General features: G+C 38.8%; 1 protein-coding gene across 1 annotated transcript; it reads right to left on the bottom strand.

The window, feature by feature from the left end:
- Window positions 1-396: 396 nt before the first annotated feature.
- Window positions 397-19,503, bottom strand: pnp4b (purine nucleoside phosphorylase 4b). Its single transcript, XM_072678911.1, has 6 exons — window positions 19,481-19,503; window positions 18,434-18,606; window positions 11,209-11,312; window positions 3,659-3,834; window positions 2,068-2,258; window positions 397-693 (listed from the first exon to the last, which is right to left on the bottom strand). The coding sequence occupies exons 1-6, from the start codon at window positions 19,501-19,503 to the stop codon at window positions 470-472; spliced, it is 891 nt and encodes a 296-aa protein (XP_072535012.1). The 3' UTR covers window positions 397-469.
- Window positions 19,504-25,545: the final 6,042 nt, after the last annotated feature.

Raw genomic sequence — 25,545 nt, 5'->3', positions numbered from 1 at the left:
GGTTCGTTCATCAATTTTGACACAAACTAAAGAACAACTGCCAGATTTACATTAGGGCAAAAAGGGAAAAAACAGCACAAATGGAGATATAGGGTGTGACAGTGATTATATATGCATACACATACATTAAATGCTTACCAATCAGTGCACTCACAGACACTAGCCAAGTGCATCCAACAGTTAGGAGGTACGGTATTTCTTTATGTAGTGACAGAAAACACAGTAGCATACATTTCACAGTGATACCTTTACTGTGGTCAATGTGGACATGCACATGTAGTAATTAGTCTAATTTAATTAAGAAGTTAACAAACATCTCTTAATGGAACAACGATGAGACATTAGGATGATATTAAGGTTGATCAGGATTCTGATATGACTGACAATAATAATCTAACAGTTTGGAATCTCATAATAACAAAAGTCTATCCCCTTATCCGAGTCCACCCGTGTGGCTGTTGGAGAAGGTCTAGGTGCTGTTAATGGCCTCCACCTGGTGGGAGCGAGCAATGAAGGTGTTGAGCACCTTCTGTAACATCTCAGCCCTCATCTTACTGATGTGCAGAACCTCCTCATGATTGACCTTCTCCTCACGGCTGTAGTCCAGGGACACCTTGTTGGTGATGAGTGAGAGGCCGAGGACACGCAGTCCGCAGTGCTTGGCCACCGTCACCTCGGGGACCGTGCTCATTCCTGCAGGGATGACAAGAGGAGGACAGAGGAGCACGGGAGGGACAGACACACTTAATTAAGCACCAATTACCTTCATGGTGAATTACCCAAGAGAAGCCTGCACTGCATCATTAATAGCAGTGAGCAGCACTGGTCCGCATTTTTAATTCCTAATGTTGAAGACTAATGTCCAGCCATCAGCACAGGGTTCACTGCTATGTTCACATACATGAACTATTCCATTACTTTTCATCAAATGATAAAATGCCTTTTTCTATCATTTTTATCTTTCAAATATTTGTAAATTATTATTATTATTATGCATAAGAAGAAGAAGAAGAAGTTGAGAGTGTTTAAAATGAAGCTGTAGCGATCCACAAATAATGTGAAGGGCCCAAAGAAAATTTTCAAAGCAGACCAATATGAAAGATGAAAAATGTAAAGTCCTAATTTTATAAGCACAAACACAGTACTGTTCAAGAATGGGAGTCACTTGCAATATTTTTTTAACATTGCTTTTAAATTTTCTGAAAAATACCAATTTTTTAAGTGTTCCAAAGCACTGATCAGTGCTTCCAGGTTTTAGAACATTGCTTTTAAGGATTTTAACATTAGCCCAATGCTTGCAAACATTACTTCCAAATTTTTTGAACAGTGTTACTAAATTTATTGAAAGTGCATCCTAATTTACATTCAGATACAAATATTCTTCCAATTTTCTGAACAGTGCTTTTAAAATTGTAACATTGCTTTAAAAATATTTTAATACTACTCTTACATTTTTGAACAGTACTTCCACATTTTTACTTTTACCTTTACTTTTTTTTACTTTTACATAACTTTTCAATTTTGAACATTGCTTTTAAACTTTTAACATTGCTTTTAAATATTTTAACTTTTTTTCCAAATTTCTGAACAGTGCTTCCAAATGTTAACATTGCTTTTAAAATATTAACATTGCTTTTAAATATTTTAACATTGCTTTCAAAGTTGTAATATAATTTTTAAATATTATAACTTTTCCTTCTTATTTCTGAAGAATGCTTTCAATTTTTTGAACATTGCTTTTAAAATTTTAACACTGCTCCTTAATTTTTACTTTGCTTCCAAATTCTTGAACAGTGCTTTTAAATTGTACTGTACAGTATAGTGAACTAATGTGAACTATAGTGTCCACTCTGTGTGGCTTTACTCTATCAGGAGATTCAGTGGCTATCTATGACTGGTTACATTATTTAGTAAGGAGCAGACATTTCCATGAAGGGCTAATTACAATATGGATGGCCTTTGCACTGCATGCGAACATTTAACAGAATGACCTCTTTGCTGCCAGGTCTGGCCGGTGTGTGTGACTGTGTGAATGCTTAGAATGTTTGGGCATGTCATTTTCCTTACCTACAGAGTCGCTGCCCAATATATGTAGCATGCGTGCCTCAGCAATGGTCTCAAAGTTGGGCCCACTGACCATGCAGTAAACACCCTCTCGCACAAAGTTAGAGTAGCCCAGCTCAGAGCTGATGTCCAGGGTAAGTTTCCTCAGGTCTTTACTGTAAGCGTCAGACATGCAGGGGAACCGGATTCCAAAGCTAAGGCAGATCGATGTTTTGCACAGAGAAAATAATGATTAGTTATTTTCTATTTAATAATCAAATATTTCATAAACAGACAGTAAGTAGCCAGTTTATTAGGCACACCTACCAAGTATCTAGAGATGGGGCAGTATGACAATATGTTTTGGTTAAATTACATCATGATACAACTCAGAAATGCCTGTTTCACAGATGCCAGTGCCATAAGCACTACTTATCACTGTCACATGTCAGTGTTGCTGCTAGGCTCATAATGGTCCATTTTCCAAAAAATGTCTAGTTAGCGGTGGTTCTATGGTGCTCCCTTTTCACTGATGGAAGGGAGTTGATAAATTGGAAAGCAACAGATGAGCTAGAGTAAACCTTGAAAATGCACCACCATTATTATTGTGCATGATAGAATGGCCAATGACTGTAGAAGTAAGTGCACCTAATAAACTGGCAGATCAGTACATATTAATGCAGTATTGTATTAGATTAATATTTAAGAAAGTAGCACTGTCACTAGTAATGCTCCTTAGTCTAAGGATTAAAGTCTACTTTTAGTATATGCTAACAAAACAAGAAAATGACCTATGCTTAATGCTTGTTTGACTGATTATACAGTACTTTCTACTGTATAAGTTTATGTTCAGTATTTACTAACTTTTCAGAATTTAGTCAGTATTTACGGACCATTCATGCCTTATCCTCTTGTCTCTTGCAGTTGTGTTAGCCCTTTAAAGCCTGAATCATCAATTATTTGCCAGATAACTGTAATTCTTTAAAAACTGAAGTGTTTATTTGACATTCTGGCCAGATTAAAAAATAAATCAATTAAATTACAAATTAATTTACACTTTGCACATATGACTTTTATTCTGTATTATGTTTAATACATACAGTACAATTTTTTACTTACAGTAGATTTCTACTAAATACGTACATATAAAACATTTTAACTACTTATAGTAGTTGTCTTCAAAAAAACCTTTAAACTTTAAATGTAGAACTCTGTATGTATTTTTCTGGTGCACACACTGCATCCATCCATCAGGGGGCATAAACATGTATCTGATTTTTATTTTCTTATTTATGTAATTAATTATTATTCATTTAATGTATTATATAATATTGTAGTATTATTTAGATGTTTTTAAATAGTTATTTAAGATAATCAATTATTTAATTACCACACTGATGTTGCAGACATCTCAAAACCTCACTTGGCTTTAAAGGGTTCATTGTAGCACTGAATACCAAAGGAACACTATTTCGTTCCTCACTCAGCATAAGGCTGTGAAGAGAACGATGGATGATAAAGCCGACTTTGACTAAACGCTGTATACCTTAAACTGCCATCATTAAGATACATTTAGTGCTTCCTCAATTAGCTCCCTCTGGCTCTCTGTTCCTACCGTTCATCATTGGGCCCACACAGTGGATGCTGTCCAGCAAACCCTGGCAAGTTAATGTGGTCCTTGATGATCATAATGTCTCCCACTTTGAAGTCCTGACAGAGGCCTCCTGAGGCATTTGTTACTATAATAGTCTCCACTCCCATCAGCTTGAAGATCCGCACAGGGAACGTGACCTGGACAGAATATACACACAATTATCCAGTCCTACTGCACAGTGCAGGGTTACTATGTCTGTACTGTGATCAGATGATGCAGAAATAACATTATTTTAATCAGGTATTATGTTCATTTAGACCTCAGGGTATAAAACTGAGGTTGCATTATATATAACCTCAGAAAGTTTTTATCCTGAAAGTGTACGAACACACACCCATGAGCACTGGCCTTAGGTTGAGTATATAAATTCTTTGGCTTCTACCCAAATCATATTGCCAGAAGCACACACCCCCACCCCCCCCCATCCCCCCCACCCCATACTGGCCCTTATATCTGCAGTGCAAATTGTGTCGTTAAAGACTGCAGCTCACACAGATAAACCTCGTCCTGCAGTAGTATAGTGTGGCAAGACTACACTCTGACGTTTTATGTGATGCACCTGAGACCCATATGCAAAATATAGCCTGAGTATATGCAAATGCCAAGCGAACAAATCTGCATATTCCTTGCCAGTTTACATCTGGCCGCTGTCATGCAAAAACCTTGCATACCCATTTTTCACTTTTCCACATCATTGTAATCTGGCAGATGTTCTTTACATTGTGTAAATACGTCATAATGATTGGACCAATAGAAATTCTGCAAAATGACCAGTAATAGAAACCTTTTACACTGACTTACATTAAAAGTTATTTTTTTTTTGTCCTGTATAGAGGGTGAGGTTAAGCTATGCTAGCAGTCTAAAGGGTACTGGTGTTATGAGCTTTAGACATCTACAGTTAACCTGGACTTAACAGGGAAACGTCTATTACAGGGAAATGTCTATTACCAGTCTATCACCAGGCTAGCGTTAGCATTATCCTAGTGGGGCTAACACATTAACAACTGCTACTTTTGGAGTGAATGTCATGGTTTCTGTGGTCACACTGCTGTGATGATATGCCCGGTGGGCTCATGGTCACTTAAGTCAACTTAGTGACTGTATTTGGTCGAACATAGATGTGGTATGTCTCTGCGGCAGCCATTATTGATGTCCTCCCCATCTTACCCAGCCCCATCTCCCATACACCTGCCGAAATTAGAGGTTTTTCAACAAATAGATAAACCATGAATTAAAAGAGAGAGAGAGAGAGAGATGGAGAGAGATGCTGAGTGACAGAGAAAGAGAAAGGAAGAGAGACAGAGAAGGGGACAATGAAAGAAAGATTGAAAGAGAAAGAGAGAATGAGACGTTGATTGACAAAGTGAGAAAGAGAGAGAGAGAGAGAGAGAGAGAGAGAGAGAGAGAGAGAGAGAGAGAAGGTGATAAGGAGAGAGAGATAAAGAGAGATGGAGTGATAGGGTGGGACAGATCGAGAGAGAGAGAGAGAGAGAGAGAGAGAAAGAGAGAGAGAGAGAGAAAGAGAGTAGGGATGAGTAATGAAGTAAGCTCAGTATAGCACAGCTCAATAGGGATGTGACAGTGTGTGTCAGGCTGCTCTGTGCAGCTGATGAGGCTGAGTGGGGCGGAGGCTGCACCAACAGCACTGCCATTACAGCTCCCTGCTCTGACAGGTCACGCAGGAGGACCAGCGCTTTCACAAAATCCAGCCAAATCAATACACTCCAAATTACAGCACACACACACATCCACAGCTAAGAAACTCTCCTTGACATGACACACGTCGGCCATGCAGCTCAGACTAACCCTGCTGACCCTTCCCGTTCATGCCACTGGAAATCAGCGGCCTTATTCTTAGAAGGGTAATGAACATGTAATGTTTAGACGTTCACATAAGAACTGTCCTCTGACTGTGTGTGTAGCCTGACTATGTTGTGTGAGCAGATGGTCAAGATATAATGGGCTAGCTGATTAGGAAGTACTGTGATACTGTGATTAAAAGAAAAGCTATGAGAGAATGTTCTGTCGAACGAATGTCTTACATTAATGCCGTCAAGAGAGAGAAGATGATGTGTGCGTGTGTACTGTTGCCATCATATCAAAACCTCAACATATTTTATCTTAATGTCTTTAAAAAATAGCTGCTGTTATGCCGATTTCACAGAAGCCATAGCCTGCGCTACTGAACAGTGTAAATCAGTACATAGAGTGCGCTACTGAACAGTGTAAATCAGTACATAGAGTGCGCTACTGAACAGTGTAAATCAGTACATAGAGTGCGCTACTGAACAGTGTAAATCAGTACATAGAGTGCGCTACTGAACAGTGTAAATCAGTATGCAGAGTGCGCTACTGAACAGTGTAAATCAGTATACAGTGCGCTACTGAACAGTGTAAATCAGTACATAGAGTGCGCTACTGAACAGTGTAAATCAGTATGCAGAGTGCGCTACTGAACAGTGTAAATCAGTATGCAGAGTGCGCTACTGAACAGTGTAAATCAGTACATAGAGTGCGCTACTGAACAGTGTAAATCAGTATGTAGAGTGCGCTACTGAACAGTGTAAATCAGTATGCAGAGTGCACTACTGAACAGTGTAAATCAGTATGCAGAGTGCACTACTGAACAGTGTAAATCAGTATACAGAGTGCGCTACTGAACAGTGTAAATCAGTATGTAGAGTGCACTACTAACCAGTGTAAATCAGTATGTAGAGTGCGCTACTGAACAGTGTAAATCAGTATACAGAGTGCGCTACTGAACAGTGTAAATCAGTATGTAGAGTGCGCTACTGAACAGTGTAAATCAGTATGCAGTACACTACTGAACAGTGTAAATCAGTATGCAGAGTGTGCTACTGAACAGTGTAAATCAGTATGCAGAGTGCGCTACTGAACAGTGAACACAGTACAGTACTTAACAGTGTGAAGCAGTGCAGTACTGGACAGAGAACACAGTGCAGTACTAAACAGTGTAAAGCAGTGCACGCACTTACACTGTTCAGTACCGCACGGCTTTACACTGTTCAGTATTGCACTTTGTTCACTGTCCAGTACTGAACCGTGTGTAATGCTTTACACTGCTCAGTACTGCACCACTGTTCTGTACTGTACTGTGTTCAGTGTTCAGGTCGCACTGTTCAGTATTGGACAGGGAACACAGTGCAGTACTGAACATTGTAAAGCAGTACAGTGCAGTGCTGAACAGTGAACACAGTGCAGTACTAAACAGTGTAAAGCAGTGCACACAGTTACACTGTTCAGTACTGCACTGCTTTACACTGTTCAGTATTGCACTTTGTTCACTGTCCAGTACTGAACCGTGTGTAATGCTTTACACTGCTCAGTACTGCACTACTGTTCTGTACTGTACTGTGTTCAGTGTTCAGGTCGCACTGTTCAGTATTGGACAGGGAACACAGTGCAGTACTGAACATTGTAAAGCAGTACAGTGCAGTGCTGAACAGTGAACACAGTACAGTACAGAACAGTGGCGCAGTACTGAACAGTGTAAAACATACACACAGTGCAGTAATGGACAGTACACAGAGCACAATGCTAGTAAAACATCCTACCAGAACAGTGTGTACCTCTGTTTGTACTCAGTGTATTGTGATGTTGGTTCGATCACACTGAAACTGCTGGAATAAGAGATAATAATAGCAATAATAATAATGATCTGCATACACAAACTGCTTCTGTTCTGCAGAATGGCTTTACTAACTGCAGACAAGAACAGAGGTCACTCAAGGACTAAGCAAACAGCTCTCCAATTAACCTCAACAACACATCTCTCAGCAACAAAGAGACCAATTAATAAAGTACAGTGAGTTATGTGCAAAGAAGAAAAACCGTCTCCTCATAAAATGGTAAGCTGTAAACAAGCCAATTTACATCCACATTTATTCTGATTACAGATGCTGAATTGTGGAACTGTTCAAAGCAAATGCTAAGCCTGCTAAGGAATGTTCACTGGCTCTAATAAAATGTCTTTAGGACTGACTGAAAAAAACAAACAAAAAACAAACAAACAAAAGAGGGGGCAGGGCTGCTGAAAAAGGTCCAGTGGAATCAGCCATCAAACTTCACGCGTATGGTTGCATCACATTCCGACATATACTTACACCTCAGCTTACTGTTTCTTGTTGTTGATTCATTATCCATTGCTCTAGCATTGCTGTCACATTACACGGTCATGGAAACTTTTCTCTATGTGATTCTGGTCCAGGTTGACATGATTGCGACATGCAGTTCAGGTGGGCCTTTTTATGGTCTTGTAAAATGAACAATTGCCACGTTCAGAGGAAATGCGCCCTCTAGTGATAAAGAAAAGACTACACGTGACTCCCCTTAAAGCCAATTCACAACCGAGAGTTGATTTGACTAAGGCAATGTCACTGAAACCAAGGAAAAACTACACAAATGTACTTTTTAATCTACACCTAAACCTGACCCCAACCTTCACATTAATCTATGCCTAAACCTAGTCTTAACCCTTATTCTTAACCTAGCCTTGACTAAAGTGAAATCCTTTAGGAATACTTACTTAAATACCATTAATGTCAGTCCATTAATTTCTCTTCATAAGCTTAAAAAGGCATAAACAGCAGCATTTTCTTAAACAGTATCTCTCAGTGCTATTTTGTCAATTCTTCTTCATGACATGTACAAGTACATGACAGACAGAAGCTGCCTTCCAAAGCCTGCACTGCTAAAAGTTTGACATCCCAGAGGAACTTTTGGAGGTTATTCAGTTTGCAACTGTGGAGAAACCTCTGAATGGTGTTTTAAGGAACCTTTAAGAGAAGATTTTCAGAAGAAAAGGGTTCCTTAACCGTTCCTTGAAGAGGATCCTCCACAGTTTCAAATTGAAGAACCCTTACAAGTTCCCTGATGAACTTACTAACAGGCCAAAGTGTGTCCAGAAAACATTCCCAACACCACCTCCACCAGCATGGGACTGTTGACACAAGGCAGGCTGGATTCATGGTTGCCAAATTCTGACTGGTTGCTTATTTCCAGGGTTTAACTGTTCAGGTTTGGGTGATCCTGTGCCCACTGCAGCCTCAGCTTTCTGTTCTTGTCTGACAGAAGTGGAACCCAACATGGCTACATAGCTACAAAAACAGGGTCTATGAAACTAGTTTAAATGGGCAACCCAAAGTTGTGATGCAACTCCAAACAAAGTGCCCCAACCATGTCTCTTCAGCTTTACTGAAACCTGGCAAGGGTTGCTATGAAACAAATTGGCAAGTGGTGCACGCATAGTTAATTAGGCTATTTAGCCACAGATGCTGGGGGCTGCTGGGAGTATTGTGAGACATTGCTCGCTGTCATGTTGTGCTTATGTGCAGTGCAGATCTGCTGCTCGTGCTTCCTCTGGGTCTTTAACTTGAAACAATTGTAGCGAACTTCCTTAATGTCTTTAGTCTTAACTCTAAAGCTTTGATGAAAGTTGGACCAACTCTCTTTAGCACTATGCCATCTAATACCACTTCAGGCAAAAAAAAGCTTCAGGTAAAAGGTATTTACCAAAATGGCCCCTTGAAAAGCTGATAGCGAAAGAGACAGGCGACTGATGGATTTAATGCCTAAGCCTTCCATTAGGAGTGAAGCGTTCTTGCCCGCCTTTGGAGGCTTGCGGTGGCTGTGACGTCTGATTGTAATGCACTGTGTCATGTTGTCAGAGGTGCAATTACTCTGGCAGTTCTTGTGCACTGCTGGAGGATGTAGATTCCTCGGCAATTTAATGAAAAGCGCATCCTTGGCACTTTGTGCGACAGATAAATGATTCCCCTGGACTGACATGTGTAAATTTCAGTTCTCTTTCTCAGGTGACATAAGGTATGCCATCCTAAAAAAAGAATTTATGCTGGTTTTCTGATTGAGATAAATGCAGTGTGTACGAGATATGGATCTTCTCATTTAAAACAGGGTTTATAACTGGAGAGCAGGGACTGGTCAATGAGACTAAAAAAATAAATAATTGCTTTAATGGTTTTACGTAATTTAGATATGCACTTAATTTACTCAGCTAATTAGTGTTCATCATTTCCACATTATTCAAATATATCAACACAAATTTATCTTACAGTTAACAGACTTTTGTAATAACATTGTGTATCTGTTTTGCTGTCTAATAGTGTTCTAATAGTTGGTAATGCTTTTTTTTTCTAGGCATTACCTATTTAGCGATTTAGTATCACAAGATACTAAGAAAAAAACATTTGAAACAGTGAATCCAAATTCAAAACCATACAATCTGCATACGCGATATGGAAAAAGTATTGGGACACCTGTTCATTCCTTGCTTCTTTCTAAATCAAGGGTATATAAAAGAGTTTATCCTACTTTTGTTTCAGTAGCTGCCTCTACTGTCCAGGAAAAAAGGTTATCTACCACATTTTGGAGCATTGCTGTAAAGATTTGATTGCAACAGTGACAAGTGTGTTAGCAAGGTCAGGATGTTGGATGATCACCAGCCCACCTCATTCCCAACTCCCCAACTCATCCCAAAAGTATTGGATGGAACAGCAACCGTCTTTCCAGAGAACACCGTTCCACTGCTCCACAGCTAGATGCTAGAGGGCTTTATACCCCTGTAGGCCATGTCTGGCATTGAGCATATTTTTACAGTCACTGTAACGCTGGAAGGGTAAGGACTTTACAGATGTCTCCTCCGATACACACCTCTTTTTAACCTCCGCTGATGCAGCATTGCCAAGCAGCCGGCACGCTTAGAGAAAAGCAACGGGTTCCCAGCTCCACAACACCAGCTAACGGACGCTTCAGTTGACCAACAATGTGCTTTTAGAACACCATCCAGAGACAGCGTGCTGATTGTGCTCTCTCTGACTCTGGCCACTGATGGCAAAGTGGCATGGTTGAACCACTCTGAACCACCATCATATTATCAAAACTATATTAACCTGGTCATTACTTAGAACTGTGAACTGGGTGACTGTAAACGTGTTAGTGTAATGTGTACTTCAGTAATACTGAACTGATGTGCACATTTAATCAATTACATCTAACAAATCACTTTTTCATTTACAGTTCATTATCAGTAATTTTGGATTTGGAAATGTATGTTCATGCTTGTTTCCCCACCTTCTGCATGCACATGTGAGTGGCAAAAGGAGTGGAGTTCATTTCTCTGCAGTATCAGCAGGCCCAGATTGGAGTCCCTATATTTATGCACTGTGGTTTCTGATTGTGACAGATAAAGTTAATGAGCCATACAGGAGGTGCCAGCTCCACTCTGTTTTACAGATTGGAGTAGTTTTCCAAGTTCACTTGTCCTTGTGGAGTCACAGAGAGCATCCAGGGCCAATAGCTAACAATAATAGGCAGAACCGTGTAGTAGAAGTCGATCCCCCAGCATGTGAAAAAAAAGACAATCCTCAGCAAGTTTTACATGTAAAGATTATTAATGAGAGGAAGGTCCCAAACACAATCAAACAAGAGTGCAGAGCTTTCCTGCTGTCTGGTATTATCAATTTGAACTCACCTTGCACAATGAGTAACCCTCATATAGATGAAACCTCCCCTGCATGAAGACACAGGGCTTGTCCTTCACATGGCCAAACACAAGGTGCCCCTCATGGCCCGGAACTACACAAAAGAAAGAGACAAATGATTGTAGCTTCAGACAATAAGCTTACAGGATAGGCTGTAGAAATTTTAATACAGTATCAAAAGATCAGAGAAAATAACATTTGGAACCATACATGATATGGACAAATGTATTGGGACACCTGCTCACTCCTTGTTTCTTCTGAAATCAAGGGTATTTAAAAAAGAGTTTAGCCTACTGTTGTTGGAGTAGCTGCCTCTACTGTCCAGTGCAGGCTAAAACTGCGTATTGCTGTGAGATTTGTTGCATTCAGCAACAAACATGATAGTGGATCATCACCACCCCACCTCACTCCCAACCCCCCAACTCATCCCCAAAAGTATTGGATGAAGCACCAACCATCATTCCAGAGAACACAGTTCCACTGCTCCACACTTCAATGCTGGGGGGGCTTTCTACCCATCTAGCCCACGCCTGACATTAGGCAGGGTGCCAATAGGTTCATGTTTATCTGCTCAATAGACAAAAATTTCTCTACAGGGACAAGACAAACTCTTTGTACATTTGCCTATTTGTGTCTGCACTGGGTGCATTTTGTAAAAAGTAGCTGAATGCATTCATTAGAAGGGATGTCCACAAACATTTGGATTTGGCGTGTAACTGTTTAGCCTGCATGGACTTTATACCAGTTTTATCCTTTCTTACAATAATACTGAGCATGTATCCTGCACTCACTTATATCATAATTCATGTTTTTACACTAGCAATAGTTCCTTGTTATCCCACTATCTGGCCATTTACTGGGATATGCCAGTGTCGACAGGAGGAGGAATGGTTGCCTTTTTGAGTCTTGGTTCTTCTAAAGGTTTCTTCATGATCTAAGAATGTTTTTGCTTGCCCCATCACCATTAACTTGCTCAAAAAGGCTTAGACTAGATCTTTGTAGAGCTGCTTTATGATAACATCTATTATCACGAGAAATGCTATGTAAGTCATATTCAAATATGTATAAAGTACTAGAGCCCCGGATTTGAGTAAAAGTAAAAGTGCTCTATCAAAAAAGTGACTTGAGTAGAAGTAGAATTGTTCTTTAAGCTCCATACTTAAGTGGAAGTACTAAAGTATTCAAATTTTTTGTACTAAAGTATTGCAAGTAGTTTATTCTAAAATGTACTACTTAATTACTGAAAGTAAAAGTACTGTATTATGTAGTTATTACCGAAAGCAATCAAAAGTCTGAAAATCATTGTTTATATTATTTCAAATGCTTAGACTTAAGGACTGTCACAATTCTTTTGGCTGTAGTACAAGGACAGGAAAGTACAAGACAGTGTTCATGTACATGGAGTCTTCAATTAACTCTCTAAACAAACTCATCCCAAGGAAAGGCTGAACAGAACTGACTCAACCTGCCACACACAAGTGTTTCACATGTAAAAACAAGCAAGGAGAGCACCTTAAAACACTGAGATTAACTCTTTGTAAGAAGGTGGTGAAGATGGTGTTTCTTCTGGTGGTTCTTCCTCCATCTCTGAATAAACTAACAGAGCTCTAGTGTAAGTGCAGCAGTGAGGTAAAAGGTGGAACGGCAGCATGCATGCTCACGGCTCAATCGCTTGATCTGCTCAATGTTAAGACGTCTTCATCAAACCCGGTGACAGCGCCATCTACCGCTCTGGCCTGGTGATAATGTGAGTTTGAAATCTTTCGTACCGTTTTTATCATTGCAACGAGTAACAGCACAGCACATCAAAATCTAATGGAGTAAACATATTAAACTCATCCAAAATATGTAATAAAGTAAAAGTAGAAGTAGGAGAAAAAAATAATCTTCCAGTAGAGAACAGATACAGCATTTTAGTACTTAAGTACATATTTAATGACAAGCTTTGGTTAGAGCAGTATAATGCTTTCCATCACTGGAATCTGCAGCAGTATCAGTACATTCTCTTTTTCTGGATAATCATCTAACATCACTATCTGACCACACTATTAAGCTTATGGCTGAATGCCATCAAATCTTCACAGCATTGTTCCAATATCTGGTGTAAAGCCTTTCCAGAACAATAGAGGCTTTAGCACGACTACAAATTTCAACACTGCGTGCAGGGCATTAGTGAAAGTGTATGGCATTACTCTGCTTATTGGACTTTTGTTTTGCATAAGGCAGAAATGTAATGTTGTTATTTGCTTTGGGCAGAACATATTTCACCACCGGATCGGGGTGACCATGCCTGATGATCCACAGCCTATGCAAATATAACCTTGAATCCTGCCTGCTGAGATTTGTTTGGCCCTAAAATCTGCAACGTAATGAGATAGAAGCTGAATAATTGCGTCTGCTCCTCCAGGAGCTGCTTCACTTTTCTTTCTGTGAGCACTGACGGATGGCTTTAAGGAAAAAAAGGGGGGGGTGTTATTGTAGCCATGAAAATGTATTTTAATAAACATCCAGAAATTAATGAGAGCATTAATGCCTCAATCAGCATGTGCTTATTTGTTACTTTCAGAACCCCCTTTTCAGACCAGCAGAACAACTGGTAATAGGAAAAGTTGTATACAGTATGCTGATGACATTGGGAAAGACTTGGGGCCCTATTTTAGGATCTTTCGGTGAGCCGTCAACAGTGCTCCCTCCCGCTGCTTGATTTAGAGCGTCAGTGTGTCTTTGCTATCGTAATAATGAGAAAAGTACGCCTTGTGTGGCTCGAAACGTGCAAAAGGCATGCACCAAGTCTCTTAATTAATCATTGGTGTGTTTTGGGCGTAACATGCAATAAACCAATCAGCGTGTCACTTGCCATTCCCATTAAGAGCCAGGTGCCGTCTGACTTTGGCGGATTGCTGTTTCAATGGTGCACACGTTGAGCACGCGCCTGTGTTGACAATTCACTGCCAAGATAGCAATGCATGTCCGACTGTTCACGTCTGCCTATGTTGTTTTCAGTCAATGACGTTCCAGAGTTTTCTGTTGCCAAGATAGCAAAATGCCAGAAATGTACCTGAACACACCTCATTTTGAGACCAGCACGCTCATCAGCGTGGATATATTCGCAAGCACCGCTGACTGTTGTCAAGGTCTGAGATAGAATATAGCATAAATCTGCCATGACTGTATAGATTTAACTGTAACTAGAGTAAAAGTACAGATAGATGGGTGAACAAGGGGAAAACCAACATAAAGGTCCAGATTCATACAACTTGGTGGTAGAATGCACCAAATCCCAGGTTTAAAGACAATATAAGGATAAACAAACAAAATTACCATGGTATCAAATCTACTTTCATCTACTGTGCAAAGACCAAAAAAGTGAAAGTAAAAGTATCCAGATATACAGGCAGTGTCACTGCTCAACACAAACTGTGTAGATGCAGCAAAATCTGTATCTGTTTTAGTTAAGATTATAGATAGGCTGTTGTAAAATACTTCATATTGAAATCTGTATTTGTGCGCTCTGAAATTCCTCTCAAGAAAGTTAGCCCTTTAAAGGAATGGGTTAACTGGCTGTGTGTGTGTGTGTGTGTGTGTGTGTGTACAAGCATCTAGACTTACCTGTGCGACCAAATATTTTTAAAAAACACTTTAGAGAGAATAATTAAACCCATCTTCTTACCAGCTTCTTACCAGAACATTGCTGGTTTCATTGATGTAGTGGTGTTAATGTACTAGCAGCACATGGAAATAGGGGAAATAAGAGGTAATGCTTGGTAAAAATGGTAGTAGTCCTTGTTTATAAATAAATGCATGTGTTAGCATGACATTATTACCTCTTGTACTTGTAAATTTCATGGTATATAATTTTGATCTTAAAAAGGAAAGTGTGGCACCTTCACACGCCACATCCAAAGGATACTCCTTGATGATGGTAGTGGAAAGCACTGTCTAACACACCAGCCTAAAATCTTCCATAAGCATTCAACTGGGTTAAGATCTGGAGAATGTGAAGGCCATCACTTACATCATACTCCCGCAGTATAACAAAGCCACCAGACCCTCTTAATGTAGAGGCCTAGTATTCAGGTCTGTATGTTCTCTTGGTGAGCTCCACACATACACTCACCCGCATGTGGAGAATATGGGGAAGAAACACTCACCAGACCACTTTTTTTTTACACTTCTCTGTAAACACGGCAACAACTGAAGTCAGACTGAAGCTCCTGCCCTCCATGGCCCAGTAATGAACCCCCTTTTAAAGTCACTTAGATCCCGTCCCGTTTCCTTCATATGTCTTGAGTATCAGGATTATATCTAGATAAGGTCTTATAACCTCATAACGTAAGAGTAAACACACCACAGACACATTTATAACAGAGACAAATCCGATCACTCAAACCATTTCAGAAGGTGGGCTGAGACTCATTTGAGCCATGTCATAGCAGTGGAAATGCATCCGTCTCTCCAAGTTGCATTGGACAACCAAAACACCTTCCAGTCCAGCCAAAACCCCTGCAGTTACAACCAAAACACCATTAAGAATTGCTGTGCAGTGTGAGTGAATCTGTATTCCATCCAACACAGAGATCCGGACTAACCGTTTACATATTTGACTACCAAGTGTAAATGCATGGAGCTAAAATCGTATCAGGAGACAGTCCAGATACTAGTCCCATGAAGTGACCCCATAAAAATGTCTTAGGTCTTTTCCTCCTACAAAGTAATGCCATAGAAAACATGTGAGGAACATTTTATAGGTTTAAGAAGTGGACATAAAGGTTTTTCACAAATACAAAAAGGTTTCCTTTCCAACAATAGTTATTTATGGATGAAAAAAATGGTTCTTTGATATCATTGCTCAAAAAATCCTTCCTAGCACCTTAATTTTTAATAGTGTGATTAAAAGGATCTGACTTTGCATTTTTTCACTGATTATCCTATCATCTGTCACCTGTCTGTATGTCCCTCAATTACAAGCTGTATGATAAACTGAGTAGATTCCTATCAAACAGTTCTTATAATTAAGTCATTATCACAGAGCAAACAGGCTTCTGTTAGACACCAACGTTACAAATAAATCAGCAGCAGAACCAGCATGAAAACTATCACACAACTCATCTATAGTTCTTTATTGTATTGTCTGAGTGCATTCACGTCTTGTCTGCTGCAGCCTTTAGTGACATTGAACCTCTTGCAATCATCTATTATCCTGTTAATGCAGGAGCAGGATATACACACACACACACACACACAAAAGCATGTGGCACAAATATCATTAGGTGCATTGGAACACTTATCAAGATTATTCACTTCAGCACATCAATATTTAAATATGTCCAAGATATCATAATATGAACCCCCTCTGGCAGATATTAGGGACTATTTTTACCCACGTCATGATATTTTATTCATGGGCAGCAGTTACTCATTCTCATGAAATCACGGCTCATTTTACCAGGAGTTGGGCGCAATTTGTTAATTACACAACGCAGCGAGGAGAACAGTTAAACCCCTGTACCTTCACAAAGCCTCAGAGCTTTCACAACAGCCTCAGACACCACCGGCCGACATTTTTATAGTCTGAATGAAATGACTCTACTGTCACACATGGACAATAATTATGACATAAATCATCAGCCAGGTCCATAAAGAGCACTTTGCCATCACTGCATGTCGGAAAAAATTTGAGAGGTAGAGATTTTTTTTTAGAATCTTTTGGGATGTGCATAAAAACTTTGCAGTAAAAACTGGGCTGATGGCCAGAAATAAATGACTGTTGCCATTATGGGTCTAAATGTCTTCAGTTAAACACTTTACCAAAATATATGGTCTTCAGATTCTGACTGGTTTGAATCTGAAGAATCAGGATTTGAAGTAATGTGCTAGAAGCATGCTCAGATAAAATAAGACATATAGATACAATATAAACACAATTAGGACACCCCATAAAAAAGCGTGTCTTTAAGCCAATTACACACAGAAATTTGATCTTCATTTAACGTTCCAGAGAAAACCTTAACAAAGACCCAGACTGGAGCAGTGCCATTTGCACAGATGATTCTTATATATACCAAGGCTTTCTTATCACACACCTACCTTGAAAATTAAACTGACACAATCTCTGTTTTGTGGCTCGCACCAAATGTCAGAATTCAACATTATAGCAAGATCTTATCAGTGCAGCTCAGCACTGTACACTAATCCTTGAGGAACGTCTTCAGTTTAAAACAGAGGAGGAACTTTCAAAGAACCTTTTTCTTCTAAAAACATTTTTTCTTGAAGATTCCTCAAAGCACCTTAAGAGGTTCCTCCACACAGAAACCTCCAAATGTTCCTCAGGGAACTTATACTTTTAACAGTAAACTGACTGCCTAACCTGCCTCATTAGCTCTTTAACTGTTTATGTTAGCACATGGACAGACTGCCAAAGCACATTTTTAATAGGCTGGTTCACCTGAATACCTGGAGGGTATTTAAATCAACATTATGTAGCATTTTTACATTAAAATAACAGCTTTAAAATCAGTGTGATGCTCCACTGACCTGTAGTAAGAAAAACTGTGTATCTATTGTTGCTACTCAGTGCACAGCACATTGCTAACACCACTATGTAATTCTAGTATAGCGGACAGAATAACAGACAAGAACTGTGTATATCTGAGTGGTATGGATGTAAAATCATGTCATATTACTCCTCATGTTTTTTGTTTTTTTTAACTTGATGCTTCATTTACATCTTGTACCCGTTCTGCATCTCAGCTTGTCCAGAAATGCATGTAAGTGCATAGTGCAAATTCCACGTTCTTACTGTAGAGGGAGCCCAGTTCATTTAATTTTTATAAAACAATGTGAAATCAGTGATAGACTGTATGTAGGAGATTTCTTGATTTTATATCATGATATGACAGTTTGCTTGTATCCCACCAAGTCATGCATTATTTACCACACCTCTGCTACTGTAGTGTGAACCAACCAATCCAAATAAAATAAAAGATACAGAATCACAAAAGTCCAAACTTTCAAAAACAGACTTTGTTTATGTTGACTGGAAAGTGAATGCTAATGCTAAATGCTAATGTTTTGAAGTGAAATTAATTTGTCCATTTGATCTTTAAATGAACCTTAGATGATCACAAAATGAGAAGCTTGAGATAAAGGAGATCAGAAAAGGGTCAACATAAACAACATGTTTTCCCTATAGTCACTAATGATGGTCCCACTCACCTGTGCTCACAGGGAAATTAGGGATGTCCACATAGCGGAAGACCTGCTTGTTAGAGACACTCTCTGCCAGGAGGCCGAGCCCCGAGCCGCACACAACAGCTATCTTCGGCCTGTGTCTAGTCCTGCTCAAAAGCCACTCTGTGGTCAACTTGCACTCGTCAAATGAGCAGCAGCTGAATCCGGAGAGAGAGACAGTGAGCACAGACAGGGTAGCTTATCACTAGACATTTCTACCAGTACTCTTGGCAACCATTTATCATTTGGAATTGTTAGGGGAAAGTTGTATTATGTATTCCAATGGAGCTGGTAATAGATGTTTTCGCTGAACCTGAAAATGAAGATGCCCTCATGCCATGACCGGTCAGCTAGCAGTGTTGACTTTAGGCATGTGACACTTCTGGAATGGCCACTTTGCAGAGCCCACCAACATGAGCTTTCCAACCAAAATGCTTTATAAATAAAGGCTTTTGAGAGCCACCCTTTCAGGTTGTCATGGTCATGTAAAAACCTTGTATGTCCATCTTTCATCTCATGTCTCAATTATTTGACATAATATGAATCTGGCAACTGTTCTTTTTATTGTGTCACAATTTCATGAGCAATGGACCAATAGAAATGCTATTTTTTTGCTTCTTCTGTAAAGTTTAGAAAAATACGGATACAATACAAATGAATCAAATTATTCCTGATTGGACTAGATAAAAAAAAAATCTGACTCCAATGTAGTCCAATCCATAAATCAGCATTAAACTTTAGTCGTAAAGCACAAGGCTGTGCTGCTGTAGGGGATGTCAAATTAAATTGAGTTTCATTGTACAAATATACTCAAATGTGTACACCACTCCCTTTGCCCAAAGTGTGTTAATGTCAAATATTATGATGTATACATTTGAATCAAGCAAATCCCTCACTTTTTTAAGTGCACAGTCTAAATCTATTAGATATATTTACACAATGTAAATATACACACCCTGTACATTTAGCAAAGCACACAAATAACCACTACATGCAACAACCTCAATATTCATAAAAAAAAAACACATTTACCATGAGTTTCCCTTGCTGTGCATGATTCCAGGCTGTGGAGGGGACTGGCAGCTGGTGGGACTTTGTGAAAACAGATAACAGACACACAAAGACTGTCTATAGAAGCATTGCTCAAGCGATTGTCTGGTCTCTTCTCATTGGCTGAGGTGTGGTGGGAGAGCAATATTTGCATGTTTTTCTAGGAAATTATACAGCAACCTCTGTGCCTTTTCACCTGTCATGGGCTCAGACATTACTGTTTGTCACTCTGACAGTTTGGAGGACTGTGATAGTTTCAGTCAGTATTTGTACAATAGCCTGTAGTGGGAAAAAAACTGTTGAACTGTGAAACTGTTTATTACGTTTATTAAAGCTTAATTTGAAAGGCACTTGTTTTTTTAATAAATGCAACTTTACAAATATAAAAACATACTATAAAAAAAATAGGAAAAATACTATTAGCATTAAGTTATGGGTTTACATTAAGATTTGAATTTAGGATTAGGGTTACATTTTATAGAATATCACTGCTGTCCAATGAAAAACCTGCATCTCCAGTTTTGTCCATTTTTAGTGTTCTCCATGGTTTGAACCCTGTAGATTCTCGTTACATTGTAAATAATTCTGGACCAATAGAAGCGCTCTAAACTACTTAAAAAAACTTCTATTTTACATTGACTTTAAAGTTCAGAACAGTTTTGCCCTTGCCTGTAAAGCTTTTTGGAGACACCTGTTTTTCACTGGACAGCAACGATATTACAGTCAGCTTCACATCCAGGTATATTTTACATATACTCACAGTTGTGGTTAGAAGTTTACAGATACTCATACTGTAACAAACAGGGGGTTGAGGTAGGTTGCTTTAGTAGTCCTTTATGTTATCCTGGACAGAGATCACTAACCCAAGAAGAAATATCCATAACAGAAATAAATCCCTAGAAAAAAAAACCAACAGAACACCAACACCAACAGAAAGCACACAGCGTTTTCATGGGTAAGATTTCATTTTAAATACTTTAATAGAAACCAACAAGAATGTGGTGCAACACGTTTTCTGAAATCAGCACACGGTAAAAATTATACACACAGCACAGCTAATATTTGGTGAAATTAAATTACATTACATTTTGTATTTTGTAGCCATCAACACAATTCCAGGAATCTACAGATCTCAAGATTTTGTTTTGTTTAAAAATGACAAGAAATTGCTTTTATTAATAATAATAATAATAATAATAATAATTAGCTACCAGCTGTAGTCAATCATGATCACTAACAAGAAGCTATGAGGCCTTACCCTTGGCAAGTTGAAAGAAAGTGGGTGTATGTATATATTTGTCCTTGTATTTATACAAGCCATTTATATAGCCATACCCCCCTCCCCCAAAAAACTCAAACCTGTGCAACACATTCTTTTTTCTGTTTAAGATTGTTCACTCTTACTGCCCTCGACAAAGAACAGTCCAAATAATCCATTACAAGCTAAATATTGCCATGACATTTATGTCCATGGTGAGTTTATGTAAACAACCACAATTGTGGATGAATGTTAGTTAAAGACAAGGTGATTTGCATTTGGTAGGATCTCAGAAATCCTTGACACCTGTATTGATTCACATTTACAGAGAAAAACACACAAACACAATTTACCTGACTGATTATGATGTTTACACAACTGTAACTCATTTACTAGTTCATTTAAAACAAATAAAAGCAAAAGGTTTGGGCAGGAATTGTCTGCTTCTAATGGCACATTTTGATTTCTAATTTGAGCATTTTAAAAGCAGTACAGCTTCAGCTGAATTAATAATAAGGCCCAAAAGTAGCTGGTAAGCGAAATTTCATATGACATTATAAGACGCAATATTATTATTGTTGTGGCATAGGTTTGTAGGTGCATACTGACATACAGGAACATCTTAGTCAAGATGGATTATTTGTTTTAAAAGTCACCAGTAGACAATGATACATTATTTAAGGCGTTAGTTAAGAGCTGATTGTAAAACTCATGAGGTGGCACTAAACCAGCCTGACTTTTGTCTACATGACTTCAGTTACCTCTCCAGCTAAGCTAATTTGTTTCAATTAATCAACTATGACTTTCTCAAGAAAACCTGTAGAGCTTGTGTCCTTGATCAATTAAGCACTGAGCTATAGGGGCATGTAGAAGGTCACTATTTTCATTCATTTTCATACAGCATTGATTGACTAGCTGAAAGTGCAGTGGGTATTTCCAGCTGGCTTTTGGTTTATGTGATTCCGAAGCGGGCAGTCAGCCATTGCCCGCTCACATGTACTGACCTACAGCTTACCCGCTGATTTACAACTCAATCCACACTGTTTAGTATTTAACAGTTCTGTACTGACCTTCATTCATCGATGAACTCGTACAGAGCTTGGCATCTTTTCAAGGTGTGCTTTTCAATTTTGTTTAGTCAAGTGCTGCATAACAGGCAGTAACAAATGAGTCAGACATTGCCATGGGATGAGCAGACACTTTTGCACCTGGTGCTGAGTGCTGCAATGAGAAATTACAGAGTGTAGTACTGAGCCCTGAAGAGCCTTATCACTTCTCTCTCAGGTATTTTTCCCCATGTAGCCTTGAGATGGATTGACAGGCTTAGCTTGGGACAGACGTGAATCCATCTGAATATGCCCATGGGTCTACAACACCTGATTCCACCTGCTACAGCCGTACCTGAGCTGCATACAGAATGGACGGGAGGGGCTATTTGAGGGCCTATTTTGAGATTTTGTCATTTCCTTATTTCATCATGGACCTACACACACATACACATTTCCTTTTTCCCAATGTTCTTGGTGATTGAAAGGTACATGAGTCAGCATTATCAGCAAAGGTTCAAGGTAGCTGCAGTTAATAAGTAACATGACTGCTCTTTGAGTTATATAACAGTGGTAACATTCAGTGGCGTAACTGCCTGAGGGGGAGTATGGGGTGGGCAATTTTAATAGGACCCCTCACATAGATACTGGCACAATACCCCTACGATGCAATGTCTTAACAACATACCTCCCTTATATCTTTAAGCAAATAAGCAAATAAGCAGTCCTCAAGCCACCAAAGGACCCAATAAGCATGTAGTATTTAGTTATTATTTATGTTATGTTATTCATATATTCATGTATTTTATTGGTTTTAATGTCTTTCCTTTTTACTCCTCAAATGAAGTCATTATTTATTATTTTATTATTTAATACTTATGTGTGCCCCATATAGGTAGAATATTACCTTAGGCCCCCAAAAGCTCAGAAACAGCCACCCTGATGGTGGCAACCTTTCTCAGATCCTGCAAATAGATATAGTTATTGTCACACCAGAAATTTTCAAAATGTCAGCTTTATAGAAGAAATTAAAAAGTTTCTTCACCTTCAATGGAGGACAATGTAAATTAATTTTACATTTTGGGGCAATTCATCAATTCATCATTCATCATTTTAACTAACATGTGTCAGATCCAGATTATACCATAAAGTGAAAACAGCGAAAATAGAGATACATGTTTTTTGTTTGACAATGGCAACAAATTAACTCTAAAATCTTACAAAATATGAAGTAGGAATGATATTTCCTGCACACTGCTAAAAATATATTTTTATTTTAATAATAGAAATAGAAAACAAAGAAGCCAGACACAAACCGGAGGTTTCAGCTTTTTGCCATCATCAAAGCTCATAGAACAACTCCCTCACCCTACTCCTTTTGGAGTCCCAAACAAATAACCCTCACCTGTGTAAGTTCTGCCAGGGAAAATACAATAGCAAGAGGATATACTCAAAGACAAAAAAAATAAATACTTGAAAAAAAAAGCAAAAAGAAATTGGAAACAAAGAAAAAACAAATACATCAAAAACTAAAAAGCAAAAGGCAAATCAAAAAACTAAAAAAAAACAAATATATCAAAAAGAAAATAAATTACAGAAAAACATTTCAGTTAATGCTCTAAGAACAAAGATAAAAGTGCATAAAACAATCACTTTTGGTTCCATAAACATTTTTGCAGTAAAGTTGTGTGATGAGTGTGAAGAACCTCTCTAATAACTGAAGGTTTTTTAGACCTTTAAAGATTCTCCTTACCTACACATCTCAATAATAAACATGGCTCTTTATAGAACCAAAACCAAAAGTGGTTCCCTTTGCAGTAACTTTATTTATTTGTTTATTTATTTATTTTAACAAGCATACCTGTTAAGATCCAGGATGGAGGGTGGAGTGAGATCAAGCACCTTCAAGCACATTGTTTTTGAGGCGTAAAGCATATAAACAAGTACATTACATTACATTACATGTTCATGGACAGTCATTTATTGGTGTTTTGGTTTGTAGTTGTTGTTTGTTCATGTGTTTGTGTTTGTTTACTTGTTTGTTTGTTTGAACTCGGCCTAAAAGATCCTACTTGCGTCACTGTTTACATTTTGTCCATGTCCTGAAAAACTGTCAGTGCATTACCCACTGATTTCACCTGTAGCTTTGGTAGACTGGGGATCACTTAGCATTGTCACGTTGGTGCTTTCAGCCGGGAGGACACAGGGAGGGTGGCAGCCGATTATCTAAATGGAAATTGAGCAGATGTTTCTCCTGTGTGCTGTAGATGTGTGCGTGGTAGGGGGAGGGGGATTTTAACCTAGCTTTTTAATTAAGGACAAATCTGTTTTCACAGTGTAAGGACGTGATTAGCTCACTTTAGCGCTCATTATTTCCATAAATACTTCCAGTTTATTTATTTATTTACATATTTAATGCCATAGTTTTTCTGTTGCATGGGTTTGACTACAGCGTATGTCAACAAATACATTATGCAAAAGTCTAGGAACATGCATTTAGTTGGAAGTTCATTACATCCACCTAGTACCTAGACGCACTGGGTATATTATCTAGTGTCTAGGCGCACATTGCAGGTTTACAATAACTGCCTGTAGCCCATCTTTTGTTGCAATATTTATTAGCCTCCTCAACCCCATTCATCAGTGGAAAGGATCACCACAGGATCACCACTGACCAGATATAATTGTTGGTGCTGACACTGGCATGGTAATGGTCAGTTGCATTTTTATTGGCTACTTACACAGCCCAAAGTCCACCTATGCGGTAAGAGTAGAACACATCCTGCAAAAATCTGAATTTCGTCATGTGTATAATGATAGCCTTGAGTACTATTGGGTTTGGTTCAGACGTGGTTCCACAAAATGACACAATATCTAGATTTGTAGATTGTCAGTGTCTTATTTTACTACAAATACACATATTTAAAAAGTGCATATGAAACATATATGAACACATTAGTGCTCAGTGTTTAGGCTGTCCAAGTAAAATACGTGTAAATTATGGTGACCCAAATTGATCATTTTTTGAAGTGTGTTATGGCGTATGAGAAATGCAGACCAGAGGACAATGTTTTAAATGATATAATGATTTAGGTGAGAAAAACTACACTTTTTCTGTTCCAAACCTAGCTAGCACGCCCCCAAGAGGTTGAAAAAGCAATCCTACTGCATGTGTAACTCCACCTCAGTTGATGTAGTTACGTAGTGTTGGGTGGCAACCTCTTGAATGCTGACACTACGAAGGAGGAAATGCTTTGATGTCACCTTCTCGATGAAACATGCCCCCTTCAGTCAGACTGAGTGACAAAGATAACTGCTCAAGTTAAAGGCAGTTGGAATTGACAGCAATCCAACCAAAAGAAGAACCTAAGAACCAATGTTCCATAGACAAGCAGTGTGTTGAATTACTGGTCTTAGGAGCATTTTCCACTGTTTTCAGGCACATTTATTAGACTGGTTAGTCCAGGTTTGCTAGCTGTCTCTTTTACTTGAACTTAGCATGTTGCTAAATTCGCAACTACAGTGGGCTTGGTTTTTCCCACCTGTTTTCAGAGTGTGATTTCACCACTCATTGAGCTCCCACATGTTTCAGTGACTGGATTGCCTGGATTCACACTGTTTGCTAACACTGCCACTCAGCCAGTCTTTTTGCCACTCAGTGGGCGTGGCTACAGTGACTCCTGCCACCTGTGATGTCACATACATTGCCTAGCAACAATGTACAAAACAAAACACTCCCTAAG

Source organism: Salminus brasiliensis, chromosome 5 (assembly GCF_030463535.1).
Source record: "Salminus brasiliensis chromosome 5, fSalBra1.hap2, whole genome shotgun sequence".
In the NCBI taxonomy this organism is placed as follows: Eukaryota; Metazoa; Chordata; class Actinopteri; order Characiformes; family Bryconidae; genus Salminus; species Salminus brasiliensis.
The sequence above is the reverse complement of the archived record's forward strand: the minus strand, read 5'-3'. Positions and strand labels throughout refer to the sequence as shown.

Coding starts and splice junctions, on each gene's coding strand:
- pnp4b (XM_072678911.1), bottom strand. CDS start 19,503: ATGCACAGCAAGGGAAACTCATG. Junction 18,607..19,480: donor CACAGCAAGGGAAACTCATG/GTAAATGTGTTT, acceptor CTCCGGATTCAG/CTGCTGCTCATTTGACGAGT. Junction 3,835..11,208: donor AGGGTTACTCATTGTGCAAG/GTGAGTTCAAAT, acceptor TATTCTGTCCAG/GTCACGTTCCCTGTGCGGAT.